The sequence below is a fragment of the Lates calcarifer genome, linkage group LG13 (assembly GCF_001640805.2).
Source record: "Lates calcarifer isolate ASB-BC8 linkage group LG13, TLL_Latcal_v3, whole genome shotgun sequence".
NCBI lineage: Eukaryota > Metazoa > Chordata > Actinopteri > Centropomidae > Lates > Lates calcarifer.
In genome coordinates this window covers 8,022,304-8,040,726 of record NC_066845.1, presented here as the reverse complement: position 1 = coordinate 8,040,726, position 18,423 = coordinate 8,022,304, and the positions used below count along the sequence as shown (strand labels likewise).

The following is an 18,423-nucleotide window of genomic DNA, read 5'->3' as shown; positions in this document are numbered from 1 at the left end:
TCCTTTTCTCACACCCTCTTATTCCTTTCCTTTTCTACTCTCTTTCTCACTGTGTCACTCTCCGTCCAAAATTTTAGTTACCTTTCCAATTTAGAATTAAGTTGAATATTTTAATAAAAACTGTGAGGTCTGGAGCCCAGCTACATTTATTATTTTCAGTCTCCCCATGAGCCAGTGTGAAGCCTGAGATCCTCTGGCAGCCTGGTTGTTCCACAGTCCAGCCAGGGTCTAAAGATGACAGGGATTTGGAAAACTCTGATGGTGAAAATCAGGTTGGCAGACAGTAACTTATAAACAGAATTCATGCCAAATAATTTTACTCAAGGAACTTAATTTGTGCAGTGGATAAATAAGAGATAAGTTAAATAAACATTGCAGCACATTTATAGCCATAAACATGAATGCATCATAAACATTAAACAAACTTCAATGAAAGACATTTTTATAATCATTTATAATTTCTCTTATTTTGCTGCAGAGCACTTTGTAACTGTTGTTTTCAAAGGCACAGGTATAAGAGTGAAGTTATTTTTATGAGTATTGTTATTCTCCTCCCTGTTCTGTCTTCTGTCTCTGCTGCTCTTCTCCCTCTTCCCTACAGTAATGTCCCCTGACAACACAAGGTCATATTAAAGTGCTGTGTGCTCTGGGGTGCTGCCATAGGACACACCAAGTTTATCACAGAGAGACGTAGAGAGAGGAGGAGATCACGGTCCTGCAGCATGCACTGCATGACAACTTTATTACGCGTACACGCACCCCAGCAAAGACCAGCAACAAATACACTCATAAATGCACATAAAACACTTGTAAACACACGTAAACATATTTATGGAAACAGCCAGAGAATCACAAACACAAACACCCTTGTATGTTGTCATCCTCTTAGGCTCTGCATATTGCCTTTGTGGGAATAAGGTCTGTTAGATAAATCACTGCTGTCTGTTCAGTCACTGCTCTCAGTGTCCTGAGTAATGTGTGACATGGTATTTTGTTGCTTGTGTTTAGGATCCCGGCAGAGAGGAGGCCTTGCTGCAACAACTGAGGGAGAAAGACGAACTGATTCTCAGACTCCAGAGTGAGCTGGTAAGGTCCCATTACTATTGACAATAGCTATTAAGTATTAACATATATAAAAAAGGCAGGTTTTGGATCTAATATTAATTTAGTACAAAAAACTGAAACCCAATTTTAAAAGGATGTTTAGTAGGATGTTATTGTAGGGTTGAACAGTAATCACTGGAAAATCAGAATATTGTTCTCTCAGTGATGAAGCATTCAGCATCTTATAAATAAAATGATTATGTGTTCATTTTGAGGGGCTACTAAGGCTGGAAAATATGTCATGAATTTGAACTATAGTCAGTAATTTTGTAATATGTGAAAAAATCAACAACAACCAAAAAACAAACAAACTAAGAATTGACTAAGCCAGATATTTCAACAGATTTTTTTTTTCCCAAAAACCTTGAAAAATGACCACGCTCCTCTAACTTCCTGTCAGTGTTACTAGATAGCAGTTGCCATTGCTGTTTTTAGCAACCAGAAGACTGACTGTTCTGATGATGGCCATTCAGTGATATGTGTACAAGATATGCAGTTATGGAAAACATCAATAAATTCAATAAATCAAAAAAGGCAAAATACTGTTAAGTCTTTTTAACTCACAAGAAAAGCAGTTCATAGTCTCAGAAGCTGCTCATCTAATTTTATCTCTGTCTTTCTTTCTTTTAGTCTCTTTTTTTCCCTAAACTTAGAAGTTAATAATTAAAGCAGCTTGAATGTTTTTAAATTATTTGTTTTATGGATATAAATTAAAGACTAATTGCCTTTGAAGCCCAAATCTTTTCATTCCCTTTCAAGCATTAAAAATCCTCCTTTTTTTTAGAAAGGTTAAAAAACATACCAAAGAACTGGAAAGTTTAACTTGTGTTAAAGTAGCTTTGTCAGTTTTCTTTCCTTTTATGATCTTCAACTATGTGAGACTTCATACTGCAGAGGGTGGACTGACAGTAAACACTGACCACAAAAAGAGAGAAGAAATAAATGTGAGAATGGTTTTATAGTTGGCTCTGTCACACCATCAATTTCACATGGCGTGGCACCAAGAGGCCCATCTTTTCTATCTTTGTTAATGTAAACTGCTTGTTCCCGCCAGCTTAATGTAATAGCAAAATTATTGGGATTCCAATCCAGCCGAGAGAGATGCATTATTTTTTTGAAAATTGCCTCTGTAGACAAGGATGGGAAGCAGGGAGTCATTCCCATGTTTTGATATTTAGAATAACCAGACTATATTCATGAAATGTAGTGATTTAAGTGCTGAATAAATTGTGTTGCCTCTGTCGTTTTCCTTCGTTTTTGGAAGCTCGATTGTTGGATCATCTGCAAAAAAGCTAAACAACAACAAGCTCGACAACATTTTTCATAGTTTGTCATCTACACGTCTGTAATTTGTCACCTGTTCTATCAAAGCAGTGTAAAGCAGACATCATGCCAGGCTTTAGCAGGATAATGTACCAGTGTTATGGCATTATTGTAGGGGATGCCAGTCTAACCCACTGACTTGAGTCTCATTTGGCATCTGTTTTGTTTGATCGCTTTCTGGCACTCGAATCTCATTTTTCTCCCTCTCTCCTCTCTTCTTCGCTCTCTCTTTCTCTGTCTTCCTGTCAGCAGCACCTATCCTCCTCTCTTCTCTTTCTCTGTCGGCCAATGCAGAGCTAATACCAATTTTGTGCACATTTGTATTCAGACCTTAGATTTATCTGAGGACTGAGTGCCACTGTTAAACAGTTCATGTGACAATGTAATAATTTCTCTTTCTAAAAGTCATGTCTACAGACAATCTTAGCATACTGTACACTCAAACACCTTTTTAATGCAGTAAATCATTTCTGGTAGTTACTCCTCTTTTTAATAAATACACACAAGCAGTTTCTAATAATCTGTAATGAATTCTACATTTAATTATCATTTCATTTCACAAGGAAATGAAATTCATTAAATAAAACACTTGAGATGAACTACTCCAAATGAGCAGATTAGAAGTTATAGAAGAGATGTGAGCTTTTTTTCTTTTCTTTTTTTTTAGGATGATAGCATTTCACTGTGGCTGTCCTCTGTGGCTAAGGTTGATTGATTTGTCTGGAGGCTGCTAGGAGCTTATATTTTTAGCTGTGACGAAGGCTCAAGATTGTCAAAAGATTGTAGTGTTGTGATCAAGAATGTCATTAACCAGAATTTATCTCACCTAACTGTGTCAGGAACTTTGAAATGTTCTTGGGCTGGTGCTGCAAATTACTGATTAAAAACACAAATGGCACTATAGCAGTGTCATAGTAATATTTCTTTATTGGTCTAATCCAAGGACTGTCAAAATTGTGTCAAGGTGGGCACACACACTGACTGATTCTTTGAAGCGGTTTGTGTCTTTTAACCTCACCCTGTGTCTGAGATGGGAAATGGGAGAGTAAATTAGCATGGCCATCAATGACATAACTATTAACGGACATTTACACTCAGTGGCCACTTGAGCTGGAAAATCTAATGTGATATAATGTTTTGCCCACCCAAGCATGAGGGAGGAAAAATATTAAACACACATTTCAATATTCATTTCAATCCAGTGCAACACCACCACCACCATCTACAACCCCAGTTATAAGCATATTTAAATGAATCTGACAGAGCATTATGATCCTTGTAAAGGTAGATTTATGGGTGAGCAGTTGTATTGGATAGCATTGAATTTAACAGGTGTACCTAATAAAGTGGCTTTTGAATGTATCTCAAATGTATAAACTTCAAACCTGTCACCCTCACAGTTGTGGACTTGATGTGGGTGATGTCTATAATTTGAATGTGCCGCACAGAAATCATACTGTATGCAAAGCACAACATGCTGGATGCTGCAAACCTTTGTCACATACATTTTAACTTAAGATTTGACCTTAAAGGAGCTATATGTAGGTTTTTGCTATTGCAACACAGCAAACATTAGCTTTAAGAGCTCTTTACTTATCAGTCTAATTCAGCATAAAACTCCATTCCTTTACTGGCCAACAGCTGTTTCCAGCAGTGGAAAGCAACAGCAATATTTTGCTTCTAGTTCTATCACTTATTTTCTTGTAGTTAGCATGCTAACCAGCCAGCCCTGGCCTTGTGGGCCCATCTTGTTTACTGATATTGACTCACTGTAGCAGCCAGTGACCAGCTTCAGCAGTGAGCAGCACTACTTCTTCAGTGGGGGTGTATTCTAAACTTTTGTTTTGTAAACGCAATGATGGCTCTCCTGGCAAGAAACCATGTTCAGTGGCAGAGAAAACTTGTAATAATATCAAGCAGCAAACCTACAGGATTGGCGGTTGGCGATATGCCATATAATTTTGATATCCTTAATATATCCCAGCTATTTTGGTGAAGACCAAAACCAGCAATGTGTAAGTCCTCTTGATACTTGACTCTGACTTGCCCTAGCTGTGCCACTCAAACCATGAGTGGCATGAGCCCAGTCTCTCCCATGAAAAGCAGGTCACAGGTATATAGTTTCATTTGTAGAAACGGTCAGAGGTTTTGTAAAACAGAAAGACAACAATTATGAAACAGAAGTAAACAGTGCATTTGTGAGGGATTTTTTTCAGCCACAGATTTAGTGCACCAGTGAGTATTTACAGCAGCAGGGTGGTATATGCCAGGGATTGACTCAAAATAAACTCCAGTGCCTATGTTTATGATGATGAAGACACGCGTAACACAGTGTGGCTCACCTCACTGATGTGTTTCCTAATGGTTTTGGGACATCAGTAGAGCTCCATGACACAGAGGAATAAGCTATACTGTATCAGGCTTTGGATACACGAGCAATAGTTGTTAGTAGATTCGAATCATTGTTGGTTTTGGTTTTACCGTAGGATTTATTGATAATAACAAAAATATAGAATATTACTGGACTTGGATCCTTTAAGTCTTCTGGATACAGTATGATATCCTCCTCTATTTACTTTATGTTTGCTTCTTTTCACTTCTTACTGTCTTTTCTCTCTTTACCCACTTTTTGTCTTTTTTTCTGTCTTCCTTTCTCCCATATGGTGATATGATAAAGTCACCAAGTGACTATGTGTGGGTTTTTTTGTCCCACATCACACATGGATCCATCAATCAGTCTTTAGAGCATGCAGTCACTTGTGCATGCACAAGCACGCACAGACGTTGATCGGCCTCAACTTTGTGTGTGTTTCTGTGTGTGTATTCATCTGCTTGGTGTTTCTCTACAACAGGGATGTTCTGGTTCCTGCCACCAGCTGGATCTGATTTTCAGACATACACCGCTTGTCTGTGTTTTTACAGCAAAAGTCTGCATACATCTGCCTGTGTGTATATACATACATTGTCTAATATTAAGCTGTCCTTGCTGCAGCCAGAGTGTAACCTTATTTTTATCTGCACCATATGCCCTTGAAACAAAGGTCAGCCTGTCAAATTCATGAAATTGTGCATTTTTGGGGGGCATGTTGTGCTTATTAACATTGGTGTGGGTCTATACATGTCTGTGCCTGTGTGAGAGTCTAAAAGGGAAACCTTGCCTGCCGCAGCTAAGTTAAAGTGCAGCATTTTGAAGGAAAGGGCAGCTCATAGCCAATGCTCTCCTTGCTCTGCCTCCGTCTGTAAATCTGCCAGTGAAAACCTATTAATTATCTCCTAGAAGGACCTGCTAGCTGGCTGGCCATCACTAGTTGTCACTTTTTATGAGATTTCCCCTCTCTCTGCTGGTGCATTTTGCTGAAGGACCGCGCTCCAACTGCAACATTTAACTGCGGAGAGCTTCCCTTGCTTTTCGCGTAGTCATGGGCATGACTAATGAAAATAGATTTTTAACTCAGCTCACTTGTGCTGGATTTTAACAGGACAGTACATATTTGAGTTTGAAACTGTATCATAAATTATCTATCTTTCATTCTCATAAACCCATCCTTACATCTTATCCTAATTTGGTTGATTAATTTTAATCAAGGTTAATGAATTTCTCAATATTTCATAGCCACTGCAACTTTTCACCCCACTTCTGTTCCCCGACCCACAAGCAGTGTAGGGCGAGCACGCCAGAATGATTAGTGACATCGTCATAAAATGTTTCTGGTGGGTAGGGCTCATTTGGAGGACTTGCAAGCTACCATTTCAAAATAATCACATTGAGGTAACACAACAGTCGGCAGGTTCCTGGTCAAGGTAAAAGTACTGTATTTTGAATGAAAGGGCCAACGCGTTTCTCTCTATACCTCCGTCTGTAAATCTGCCAGAGGAAACCTATTAATTATCTCCTAGAAGGACCTTTCTAGTGGGCTGGCCAGCACTAGCTGTCACTTTTTATGAATTCCTCTCTACTGCTGCACTTTGAGGATGGCCCCTGCTCTGCTATTTGGCTGTAGAAAAGTTCTCCTGCAATTCAACCCAGTTTTATGACCTCTTGGATTTCCAGGAGAGACAGCCAAGGGGGGGAAAACAGGTTTGGGTTTGTTGAGGTTGTTGAGAGGTGCAGTTTTTTTTTCTTCTTATAACGGCTAGCTAAGCATGGAAGCCAAGTGTACTGTAAGTGTTGCGAGTGGAAGCAAGGCACACCTCTGCTGGGAGGGCATTTAGTTGTTCTCATTTATTTGTATTTGATGTTTTTTTTTTTTTTTTTGAGAGAGAGAGCGATTTTGGCCATGGCTGATGGGTGTGTGTGTTTGTTTTGTATGCAGGAGAGTGCCAAAGCTGCCCTGAAGATGAAAGACTGCCAAATGACTGACCGCACAACACAGACAGAACACATGGGGCCAGAGGTGAGACACACACAGATCACACACAGATCACACACATACACACACACACACACTCTTTTGCTCTGTCTGACACAAACACACAAAGAATGCACTGCGCGCTACATTTCTAACTCTGAAAATTTACTTTATGTAAGGATGTCGTACTATAAGATTGAATATCACTAGATTTTTAACAAAAATCTTCACTTTGAGCCCCTCCCTTCTTAATCCTCCTGCTTTGTTATCCTATTTGTGGTAATACATTTTATGCTGAGCCACAGCAGCCATCTCAGTTCTTCCATCCTTTCTTTTCCATCTCTTGAAAAGCATCTTTTCTCCTCCAACTCTATTGCATCTTATTCTTTCGAAAGATGTTGCACTGCAGCGACATTCATATTATAGTCCACTACTTGCTCCTTCCCTCTTTACTCCCATTCCCACAGTGCTCAGAAAGAGTGCTGTGCTGCTTTCCTACGTGCCTGCCTGCCTAACACCCTCAGTTGACATGGCCTCTTTGGCTTCACCAGGGGCTGACAGTATGGGAACGCAGCAGACTTAATGGATGACTGTCTAAAAATGGCTGCCTGTAACAGAAACAGGAGCAGAGTTTTGCAGTCTGTTTCTTTGTCTCTCTTTTCTTTCTTTTAAAACACTTTTTTTATCTCCTCTTCTGCTCCAGAGGTTCTTTTATACCTTTAATCCTGCTGCGTATAAAGTTGGCAAGGAACATTGTTAAAGGGGGAAAGCTGTGTCATTGTGTGAGCGAGTGTGTGCACAATACCCAAACTAACACGTAAAAACACACTCAAACTCACACACACACAACAGATAATGTTTGACTTTACTCATACAATGTCAACTGCCGAACGAATGTATTATTTGCACATAACAGAAATAAAACTTTCCCTTTGTTGATTTTCATGTTTATGCTGCAGAACACCAAATAACTTTTCCAACACTGTGAACTTAACTTTAGTTACCGGCTACACGTAGCACTTAATTTATATTCTTTAATTTGGATGCAGAGATTTAGATAAAGAATGTAATTTGCTTTATAGCTCTAAAATTCTTTATATGAGGATTCTGGTATCATATTTTACACTGATATGATGAGACTGAGTATGCTAGCTTTGTAATTCAGAGCTTAGAGTGCAAAGAGCAGTCAAGTGTTCCATGCATCAAAATGTGTATTTAGAGGGGCACAGCAAATTGGGGGTACATGCATGGATGAGTTAGACTCTGTTATGATCATGGCCAGTGACACTGGCACCCATTTTTCCCTTCAAAAAAGTGCTCTCCCTGTTATAATGTACTGACAGTTTTGTAATGGAGTAGAGAATCCTGGAGAGTAACATACTGTTACTACAAAATGAACTAAACACAGTTAAATGAGCAGTTATGATTCTGCTCTGCCTCATAATTTTGTTCATTGCAGCCATAGGTCTGTTGCCACTGCAAGTGTGAGGCTTGAGGTTGCTACATTTGCCAGATCCCCTTGGAAACAAGGAGAGGAACAAGTGTGTTCTCTGATACAGAGAGAAAAAAGGGGGTTTATTATCTAAGTGAACTCTGCTTGTCCAGTTCATCTTGACAGTGTCACTGCCTGGTGGTGGTAGAACGAGATCTGATTAATATAAATTCGCAGTGGGTCTGGTGTGTTTATCTATGCTTTAACAATGTGCGCCTCAAATGAGACTACAGATGGAACATGTATCTGCTGAATGGATAGGTCTTAATGCAACTTACTGTAATAGAGAAATAAAACTACATTTTGGTTATAATGGTAGTAGATGTGTCTGTGCATTGAGGATGTAGAACAAATGTGAAACATAATGTTGTCACAGATGTTTGTGTGATTTTAAAAAGTTCTGTGTACGACTACAATCTTACATATTTAAACTTTCTTTCCTCTCTGTGTCTTTATTGCGTTCACTTTATGTCACACACACAGACACACACACATAGTCTTAGATGTCAGCGCTGTGCTCCATTTGCCATCACTGACTAATGCATTTCTCATAATGTAGCCTGAAATGGCCTCACATAATTGTATGTTTGTTGGTACTGGAGGCTAAAACAAGCAAAGGTGTGTGTCTGCCTGTGCACTATGTGCTAGTGTGCAAATTTGTATGCATGCCCATGTGTTTGTCATTGCCTGAGTGTCTGCTTATGCAAGTGTGCTGGTGTGTGTATGCAAGTGTGTTTGTTTTGTGAAGTAGCCATTAGTCCTGGTCTTGGACAGCAAAGTCAATAAAAATGCTGTTGAAAGTGTCAAAGTAACTTCAGTCAAACAGGTTGCATTTATGCCTCAGACAGTGTAATGTACTCATTATTGTGATTGTTTGTGTGTTTTTATGTGTTGTCATGCCTGATGTGGTAAACGTGCTAAACTAATTGTCTGTCCAGACATTTTTCTCTTGGCTTTTTGTCCACAGAAAAATGGACTGTGTATGGAGAGAGTGCATATTTTTAAGTTGTTTGATACCCACAGTTCTTGTAATTTTTAAAGTAATGGCAATTAATTTGATTAAAACCAATTTCACAATCACCTTGATTTGCCTCACCAGGAGGGTAGTGAGAAAACTGCTATGTCTTTGCTCAGGTCATACAGTGTGAGATAAGATTTCATCTTTGAAGATACACTCAATTATATCTCCTCTCTGAGGTGAAGTGGTTTGATTAATTGGCGGGTAATCATTTGAATTCAAGTTGTGCCACTAAGTGTCTCATCTACTCGGCAGGTGGAAAACAGTGATATTAGCATTCAACATATACAGTACTGGTCTATTTAGAAGGAGTGTGGCAATACTCAGAGCATGCTCGTGTCTGTCTCAGAGAGTTGGGGGTATATCAGAGAGATGATAATGTTCCCTAACTCCTTTACTGGATAGTCTCTTGTCAGGACCACAGTAACCTTATCTTCCTAATACAGTACAACCAGCTTTTATAAGTCTGGCCAGTACCCAACCGTATGGCATTGCTATCTATTATAAGACCAGTACCTAGCTATAGAGTCCTCCATATGCTCAGGCCCCTTGAGTAGATGGGCTCTTAATTAGAGGAGCAGCTGGCTGCCCGCTAGCAAGCTAGGCTAGCAGCACAGGTGACTTAACTCAGCAGTAGCTTACAGCATGTGCGGCCTGATTTTAGCCACCCCCCCAAGTGTGCATGCCTATGTGTATGAGAGAAAAAGACACACAGAGAGAGAGAGAGAGAGAGAGAGAGAGAGAGAGAGAGAGAGAGAAAGAGGCTGAGTGTGTGTTCATGTGTGTTTGAGAGTGTTTGGGAGATGCTGCGGCATGGAGCATGCCTATATAGGTTAGCTACCCCAGTGCATTGAGGACAGTCAGCTAGCAACAGAAAGTGTGTCTACAAGTGGGGCAGCTATTTCTACTGCTTCTGCCACTACACGAGGTCGACCATCTCACTCATCCACTCTCCTTCTTTTCTGGAACGTCCTCCTACTTTTCCTCCGTTGTCCTCCTCCTTCTCTTCCACCTGCTTTTTCTTCCCTCTTCCCTGAAAGTGCAGAAGTTAGCTTTCAGAAGCTCCTTTCCTCTCCTCTCCTCTCTCTTCCTCTCCTCTCCTCTCCTCTCTTCCTCACCTATGTTTCCAGGGCTCCAGGAAACCATCAGGGATTCTCCTGCCCTGGTTTTCCCACCACCGGACGCTCTGTCCTAGGGACAGCTCCTGGCCCCCACACAGAAATACAACTTTAGGCCAACTTGCCTCAAAGTTCCTCCGTTATTCTACTTTAACAGGGCTTGGTCTTGTGTCTTGCTGAATTCTAGAAAGGTCAAGGAAAGGAAAGGTTGTTTGGTTTCCTTGGGTCCATGCCTCACTCTGACAAGATGAACTTCTGAGTTGTCATTTAATTGTATGTAAGTGTGTTTGCATTCATTTTGGGTTCAAATTAAATGACAGCTTAGAAATGAATCTTGTTAGTTTTCACAGCTATAGTTAGTAAATGGAAATTGACTGTATCTATATATATGATGCATCTATATATTCTCCCATAGTACAATTTCTTCATTAAACCACAGTACAGTGAAAGAAAACTATAGGACCTCTCAATGTACCATGTTAACCCAGTTGTCCTGAACTTCTTCAGCTGTAAATGCAGCCAAACATTTTAGTTTTTGGATTGCAGATTGCAACAGTGAATTAGTGAGAATGCTGGAAAATGTAGGACCTCTGCAATGGCTAATTACATGATAAACCTCTGTGAATCTGATTTACAATCATTAGATGTAAATAAATCATCTATCAGCAGATCTTTGACTTTGACATCTTGCCATCACTGGATTCCTTTAGTAGTAGCACCTATAGTTCACATAAACAACAGTCTTTAGATATGTTTAGATATATGTGCAGAACAGGGGCACTACATATGATATTCAAGGACCTTGTAAAGAGTGCTGCTAAAGAAGATCCGGTTATCCAGCTAAAGCGGACAAGTGGTAGGTTGCGAGAGAGCCAAACACAAATTGAAAAATGTGGACTGACCCCCATTTTTCAGTTCTGCACTTAAAGATTTCTCCTCTTCCTGTCAGTGTTCCAATATATAGATGGCAGGTAAGGTGAAAGGGAAACTGAGAAAGGAGTAAGATAGAGAGGGGGAAAAAAGAGGAGGGTTAGAGAGAAAAGGCAAGAAGCTATTTTATGTCCCGCAGAGATTCTTAAGAGCTGGAGGTATGGTGGCTGTTTGAAAGTTTTTTAGAGGGGATTGAATCGATTGAGATTGCTTTCTTTCAGCAAGCTAATTTCATGGGCATTCTTAAAAGGAACATTTTATGGGGGGGAATCAAAAGCTCTTGATGGTTAGCTCACTCTTGTTCCCTTTCTCGCTCTGTCTTTCTCACTCTCTTCCTCTGTCGTTCTCTATTCTCTGCAGATTTGTGCAACTTTACTTTTTTCCCTCGCTTTTCTTTCTCTTTTTCTCCCTTTGCTTCATACCCACCCACCCCTCTCTTCTTAGTAGCTTCTGAAAAGAATGAGAGAAGCGGAGGGATAGTTGTAGATCGTTTATTGTCTGTTTGTGGGCTATTACATTTGAATGGAGAAACATTTAAGTCGATCATGCAGATTCTTCCCTCTTTTTCTCTCATTCTGTTTTTCTTCTCTTCATCTCAAAAAAAGTACACTGAGGCACAGTATAGAGTCACATTTTCCATGTGCAGTGGAATCATGTCTTTGGCAAGGTATGAAATTTCATGTGAAGAATGTCAAAATGAGTCTTTGTCTATTTGTGTGTTAATGGGAAAATGTATGCTTCATAATTTCTGACAGTTGTCCCTGACAAGCTATCATTATAAAATATCACATATGTATAAATATTAATATTAGGAAATAATTTACTATTGTATGGGCAATCAGATTGTTGATAAATGGAAGAAAAAAGAGCAATATGTCAAACATTTTACATATTAAGTTAACCCTTCTCCTAAACAAAATAGATAAAAATCTTCAGACTCATTTGGTACATTTCCAGGGTATATCTAGTTTTGGAGGTAGTCCTTGTTCTAAATAGCAGATTTATCAGTTTGTATGATTTCAGAAACTACTCATGGCTTTGGCAGATAAATATTTAGATATAATTGGCTCTGTTAGATAACCACAAACAGCTGACAATGCCGAGACAGGGCAGCAAAAATAGAAATAGATGTTTAGACCTGTGTGACACTACAACAAGCATGAGGTTGAGATGGAAATCTCTACTCAGCTATCACCTCCTCCCTGTGGAGGACAATTCTTTTAAAGTTATCTCACAGAATACAAAGTTATCAAGAAAACCAGCACATAGAGTCTTTCTTACAATTTAAAATGGACTGTCTGTCCAACATAAGTTAAAACGCAACTTCATCTGATAAAAATAAGTCTGTACCATAGGTGGGCAGGACATTTATTCTTAGTGCTTGGATCTTTTCAGTCAGTTTTTCTGGTAAGGTCATCACCTCACCTGGCAAGTAGACTTTATCTGCTTTACATCCCAGCGCTGCACTAAGAGATATGACAAGTGGGCCAGTACCTAGTCAACAAAAACATGTTTAAAAAATTATTCATGTTGTAGCTATCAGTGATTATTGTGGTGTACAAACTGAGGTTGGTAGAGTTTACGGTTTAAAGTTGGATAAAATCTGAGTTTAACCCTGCTACATATCCATGAATGCTCCTTATGAAAGCCTTCCCAGTCATTAGCAGTAATGACACTTTCTAGCTCATATCACCTTTTAGCCCTGTGAAAATGATTGTCTCAACACTTGCTCAAGCTACAGCAGAACAGCCATCAGTTCTTTTTCTTTTCCTTTTGTTCTGGCGGTGTTTTTGCCTGGAATTATTTATCCAGAGGGTCAAGGGAAAAACAAGGCTTTGTTCTAGCTTGCTTTTACTTATGTCCACCTACTATCGCTGTGTATGGCGGTGACACAGATCATGTTCAGAAGAACTCCTGTTGAGAGAGCACTCCTAATGAATGGCACTGATTGGTCTTGGTCTTAGTGTGTCTTCCTGTAGCTGGGGAACCCTGAATCAATATGTATGATGACATAGTTCATATGAACCTGCGTCATCAGTGCTTTCCATGTCTTTGCCAATTTAAGCAGGAGGATGGGAGGGTCCAGTGCTGATTGTGACTATGTAGGTCTCCAACTCCTATTCCTGTAAACTAGATCATTTTGTACAGCCGTAGTCCTTACTGAGTAATGGTGCTGCTAGGGACAGAAATAAGAAAGAGAGATGGAGAGAAAAAGGAGGAGATGGGGGCTGAGCACGAGAGAGGCATTTTTCTGCCCTACTTAGAGATTTTATACATTCTTTCTTTTATGTCTGTCAGTCCTTCTTGTCCTTCCATCTTTCTTCGCTTTCTTTAAATTTTATGATTTCCTTAATCCCTCCTTTCTTCCTCTTTTGTGCCCTTCCATAAAAAATGCCCTTGATTTTTCTTTCTCCTGGCATGCTCTGATCTCTCTCTCCATCTTCATATTGCTTCTCCTTTCTCTGTCCCTGCCCCTTACCACCTTTTCCCCTCTGTCCTCTGTCTTCATCTCCCCCCTTTTCCCTGTCATCTGTCTTGCTTTCAGACTTTTCCATTTCCCTTTTTCTCAAACTTTTACTTTTTCTTTTGTTTTCTTGTCCTATCTTTCTCCTCTTTCCGTCCATCATCTGTCTCTTTGGCACGTTTCTCATCCATCCCTTGATATCCTTTCACTTTCCCTTCCTGCGTTCTCATCTTCATGGTTAGCCTTTCACCTGTATACCTCTCCTTCCACGTTCCCTCCCTCCCTTTTCTTCTTCATCCTCCTTTTAGTACAGCTGAAATAAATAGACACCAAGCACTTTTTATTTGCTTGTTTGTTCTCTTTTAATTTTGTCCATATCATTTTTTTTTTTTACTTTTACACCCTTTACATTGTAGAGTCTGAAGGTGCCGTAACAGTGCTGAGATCAAAAATCAGAAAAATTTTAATTTGAGATTGTCTTCTGTCTTAAATTCTTAAACCTTAAACAGGAACAGTAAACTGAGAGTGAAGTATTTAGTTACTTTGAGTTTACAATCTTCCCCAGTAAGCAAGCTGCAGGCAGGTACAGAATAGACCAAACCATCTGTACAGGATGACAATAAAAACGTTCAGTTCCAGGTAGAATTTTTATTGTCCTATCACTGCTCTGAAGGTGGGTGGGGCATCCACTCGAAGGCTGGGGGGACCTGCTGCTGCTCTTAGCAACATGACATGACATGCTCACTGGCCATTCGCCCCTGAATGTGGTCTTCATCTATTCTCCACTGTATATGCTGGTAGTGTGCATATGGAACCTCCATATCCACTCTCACCTTGCAGTGAGACAAGACTTGGCTTTTCACAGCCAGTAGTTTGTCCTCTGGACTCTGGACATGATGTGAGGGAGCTTGGCGCATCATTTAGTGAGGTCAGGTCCCTGCTCCTGCTGATGGGTTTCCATCCAAAGCTCTTAAGGAGTGTCCCACCTTCTAATGCTGAGAATAGAAACACACCTGCTATCTGGGGAAATTTAGAGTTTGTGTTGTGTGTCTGTCTCTGCCACATCATCTCCATGATGTGATGTGTTAGACAGTGTTGTTCTCTTTTATAAAACAGGAAGTGGGTGGTTCTTTGTAGTCACACACAGAGGCATCACTTGTTTCTGCATCACTGTGGGTGGGTCAGTGGTCAGGCAGGTCCCCATGTACCACATCTGGATCCACCCTGACACAGCTGTAGTGTCCTAACAAAAGGAAGCATTGTTACGCTTATTGTCATAAGTCTTAGTGGACGTCACGCAGATTCGACACTGACAGTAATTGATATCAGACAACAGTGATTTATTGTATATCACTGTATATGATATTGATATCGATAATGAGTTGTGTCTTTCAGGGTAGTTCCAACTAAAATCTCATGTCAAGTCTTTAAAGACAAGTCCACAAGAAGTTTTCAGTCTTTATTACATCCAGTGTACTTTAGTGAGACTTTTATTAAATAAAACTTTTGTATTTTTCCTGTAGAAACAAATCTTAATAATAAATAATAAATACTCAAGGTGTGTAGCTACAAACTCTGCCATCTCTAGTACCTATTCAGTGTTATTGCTGCATAATTTAACCAGATTACAACTAAGTCACTAGTCATATCTGACAGGAGTCAAGTTCAGGTCAGCTGTCCAGTCTCAGGTCTACAGCTCTGGTACTAACAGGACCAGGATAAAGGCTTGTGTCTCTTGACACGTTACACACGTGTTCATCCACAAAACTAAACAACAAAGGTAACTGACTTTACCATGGGGATGAGGAAATAGTCAGGATAACACTATAATAATAGTTATGAATTTCCCTACCTTCTCTGAGAGCTGCAGATCTGTCTGCTCACATCTGCCACCACATCTACAGTTGTTGTTGATTCCTGTACAGAGTAAAGAAAAATAAACAAGATGAAAATGTATGGAAACATAACGTATCTTCACAGCTGATGTAAAATGGCTTCACAGAAAGTATCTACTAAACACTATGAACTGTCAAAATAGTGCCACCTTTTACAATTCACAAGGTCACATCAAAATGATACACACACATTTAGTCTTCCAACACTGCTCGCCCAGTGAAGGGCAAACCTTGGCCTTGGTGTGCTGCCTCACTGTGCATAATGCAAAAATACCAAAACATATTAATTTTATGCTCCTTTTATGTTATTGCAAAGTTTAACCAAATGTCAAAATCAGAGCCAGTGTCCACAATAGTGAATGATGGTTAACACTACTTTCATGTTGCAAGGGCAAGCCCTGTGATTCTCCTTATTTGAATTTTTGTATTCATATCATTATTAATTCATGTCTTTTTATTTTTTTTCCACTTGGGGTTATTATTGTACACTGTTGTTCCACATTTTTGTGTTTCTCATCTGTAGTCTGTGTCTGTGCAGCTTTTCTCTGCATGTACCATTAGCAAGCTTCACTGTGTTAAACAAACATCTTGCCTGAATGCACTTCTGGAAGAGAGGGTTTGTGAGTATTTGTGAGTAGATGGATTGATGGTTTTCTTTTTCTGGGCTAGTCTAGACTAGGAAAGAGACTACACCTCTTAACCGCCGTCTTAGAACAGAATCATAATGATCGTCTAAGTATAATAATACTATATTAAATATAGTAAATAATAATTTTCTACCATTCAGCAAGGTATTTTAAGGCTATAAATAGTCAACTTCCTGCGTGATTCATCGAGAAGTGCAACTGTTCATTGGACTCCCTGTTACTTCTTAATAATAAGCTTTTCAAATGAGCTTTCAATAGCTGATAAGCACTGACATTCAACTTAAGTTCTTGTGTTATTGACCATAGACCTTTGGAACCTACACTCTTATGTAAGTGGCTCAATATATTCTTATAATAATAAATAGACATTATCCTCATAATTCTTATTTGAATTCCATGCCAGTATCATTTAAAGTTTGAAGCATTTATTTTAATGGACATTATGAAACTTGTCAATATTCTACATCTCAAGTCATGCTACTTAGCCATCAAGCTACTTAGCTATGGCAACAGTTCATCTACACCTCTGTCAGCAAGCTACTGTAATGTTAGCCTGCTATAAGTTAGGCTTTAGATGTGCTGGAGGCAGATTCTGTCACCTTTGGGTGGGGCCAGGATAGCTGTTTCCCCCTGTTTTCAATCTCTGTGCTAAACTAAGCTAACCGGCTACTGACTCTTGCTCCATAGTTAGTGTACAACATGGGAATTGTATCAACCCTCTCATCAAACTCTGGGCAAGAAAGCAGATATCTGTATTTGCCAAAATGCCAAAATATTCCTTTAACTACAGTTTTAGAAATAGTCTTCATGAACACTTGTGTTGCTATGATATACCATGACACACTTGTTATGCTTATACTGTATAAGTACATGTATTTATACTGTTCCATTTATAATATTAGTTGCTTGAATTATATTAGTTTACATTTCTGTAAAATAAAATGAACAGAACAAATATTTAAAATCAGCTATAATAAAAGTAGCACATGACTGACTCCATTATGAACCATTTAGCAGTCAAAGGTATTGTTAACACAAGATTATGTAATATTTGTATTACAATAACAAAGCACCCATACACTTAGGTAAGAAGATTTATAATACAATGACCAATTAGCAGCTCCTGAGTAGACCTTCATATTAATGCAGAAGGACAAGTAATACGGCTGGTCCATTAATATCCAGTCAGCAAAATGCAGAAACCACACTGGACTCCTCAATGAATTACTATTAAAGCAGCATGATAACAAATTAGCATTTAAATGCAAATTATATACAAACTGTGTTTCTCTGGTATCTTAAAATATGATGCAGTATTTACTAACATTTCTTCATGCAGTTTGTTTCAGAATTTAGAAAGTCAATAATTAGCAACAGGAATAGAGCATTGCCAGCTGTTACAACATTAATATGGATAACATAGGTGAGACAAATACCATGGAAATACTGTTAGTTGGGCATTGCACCTACATGTTTGCACAGTTGCCCAAAAATTGTGTCCTTGTCTCACAGCTTCTAAGCGCATTGTTGCAGAGTCGGTGTAACATTTTGGCAAGCAGGGGGTTGTGTGGGTACACGAAGAACAACCCTGTGTGGGAACATGAGGAACAAATCACCAGTATTTATAAACCTTGTTCTTTGCTGTGGTGTCACTCACTGGCTCTATTTTTTCCTCTGTTCATCAAAACCAGTGTCATTGACGCAAAGAACCTTACACCGTTCATTAGTATTTCAGAAAGGAGGGCAGTGTGTAGTCAGTGCACATTGCCAGGTCTTTTAATAGACACTAGCAGACATATTGTGTAGAAATGAATGAACTAACCATGTGAGCGAGTCACATGAAAACTGTACTTGTAACAGCATGACAGTGTCTACAGACAACAGAATGGACCAGCATGAAACTTTCTAAGCTGCTTTGCATCAGTGACGCTCTACATATTTGTTCAGTTTGCAAAGAGCTGTTTGTAGTTATTTACATGTGATGAGAATTGACAGTCTGCCACTGATGAATGCATATGAGGGGGGAAGGCAGTTTCTGAAGTTGATTTATGATTGCGTATTGCTTCTCGCTTCTGCTCTAATA

General features: G+C 39.3%; 1 protein-coding gene across 1 annotated transcript in view; it reads left to right on the top strand.

The window, feature by feature from the left end:
• ccser1 (coiled-coil serine-rich protein 1) overlaps window positions 1–18,423 on the top strand; it is a 115,451-nt gene that overhangs the window by 51,514 nt on the left and 45,514 nt on the right. Inside the window, exons 9-10 of the mRNA XM_018669372.2 lie at window positions 1,009–1,086; window positions 6,741–6,821. Coding sequence (XP_018524888.1) covers window positions 1,009–1,086; window positions 6,741–6,821 — 159 coding nt within the window. The remainder of the gene's footprint in view (window positions 1–1,008; window positions 1,087–6,740; window positions 6,822–18,423) is intronic.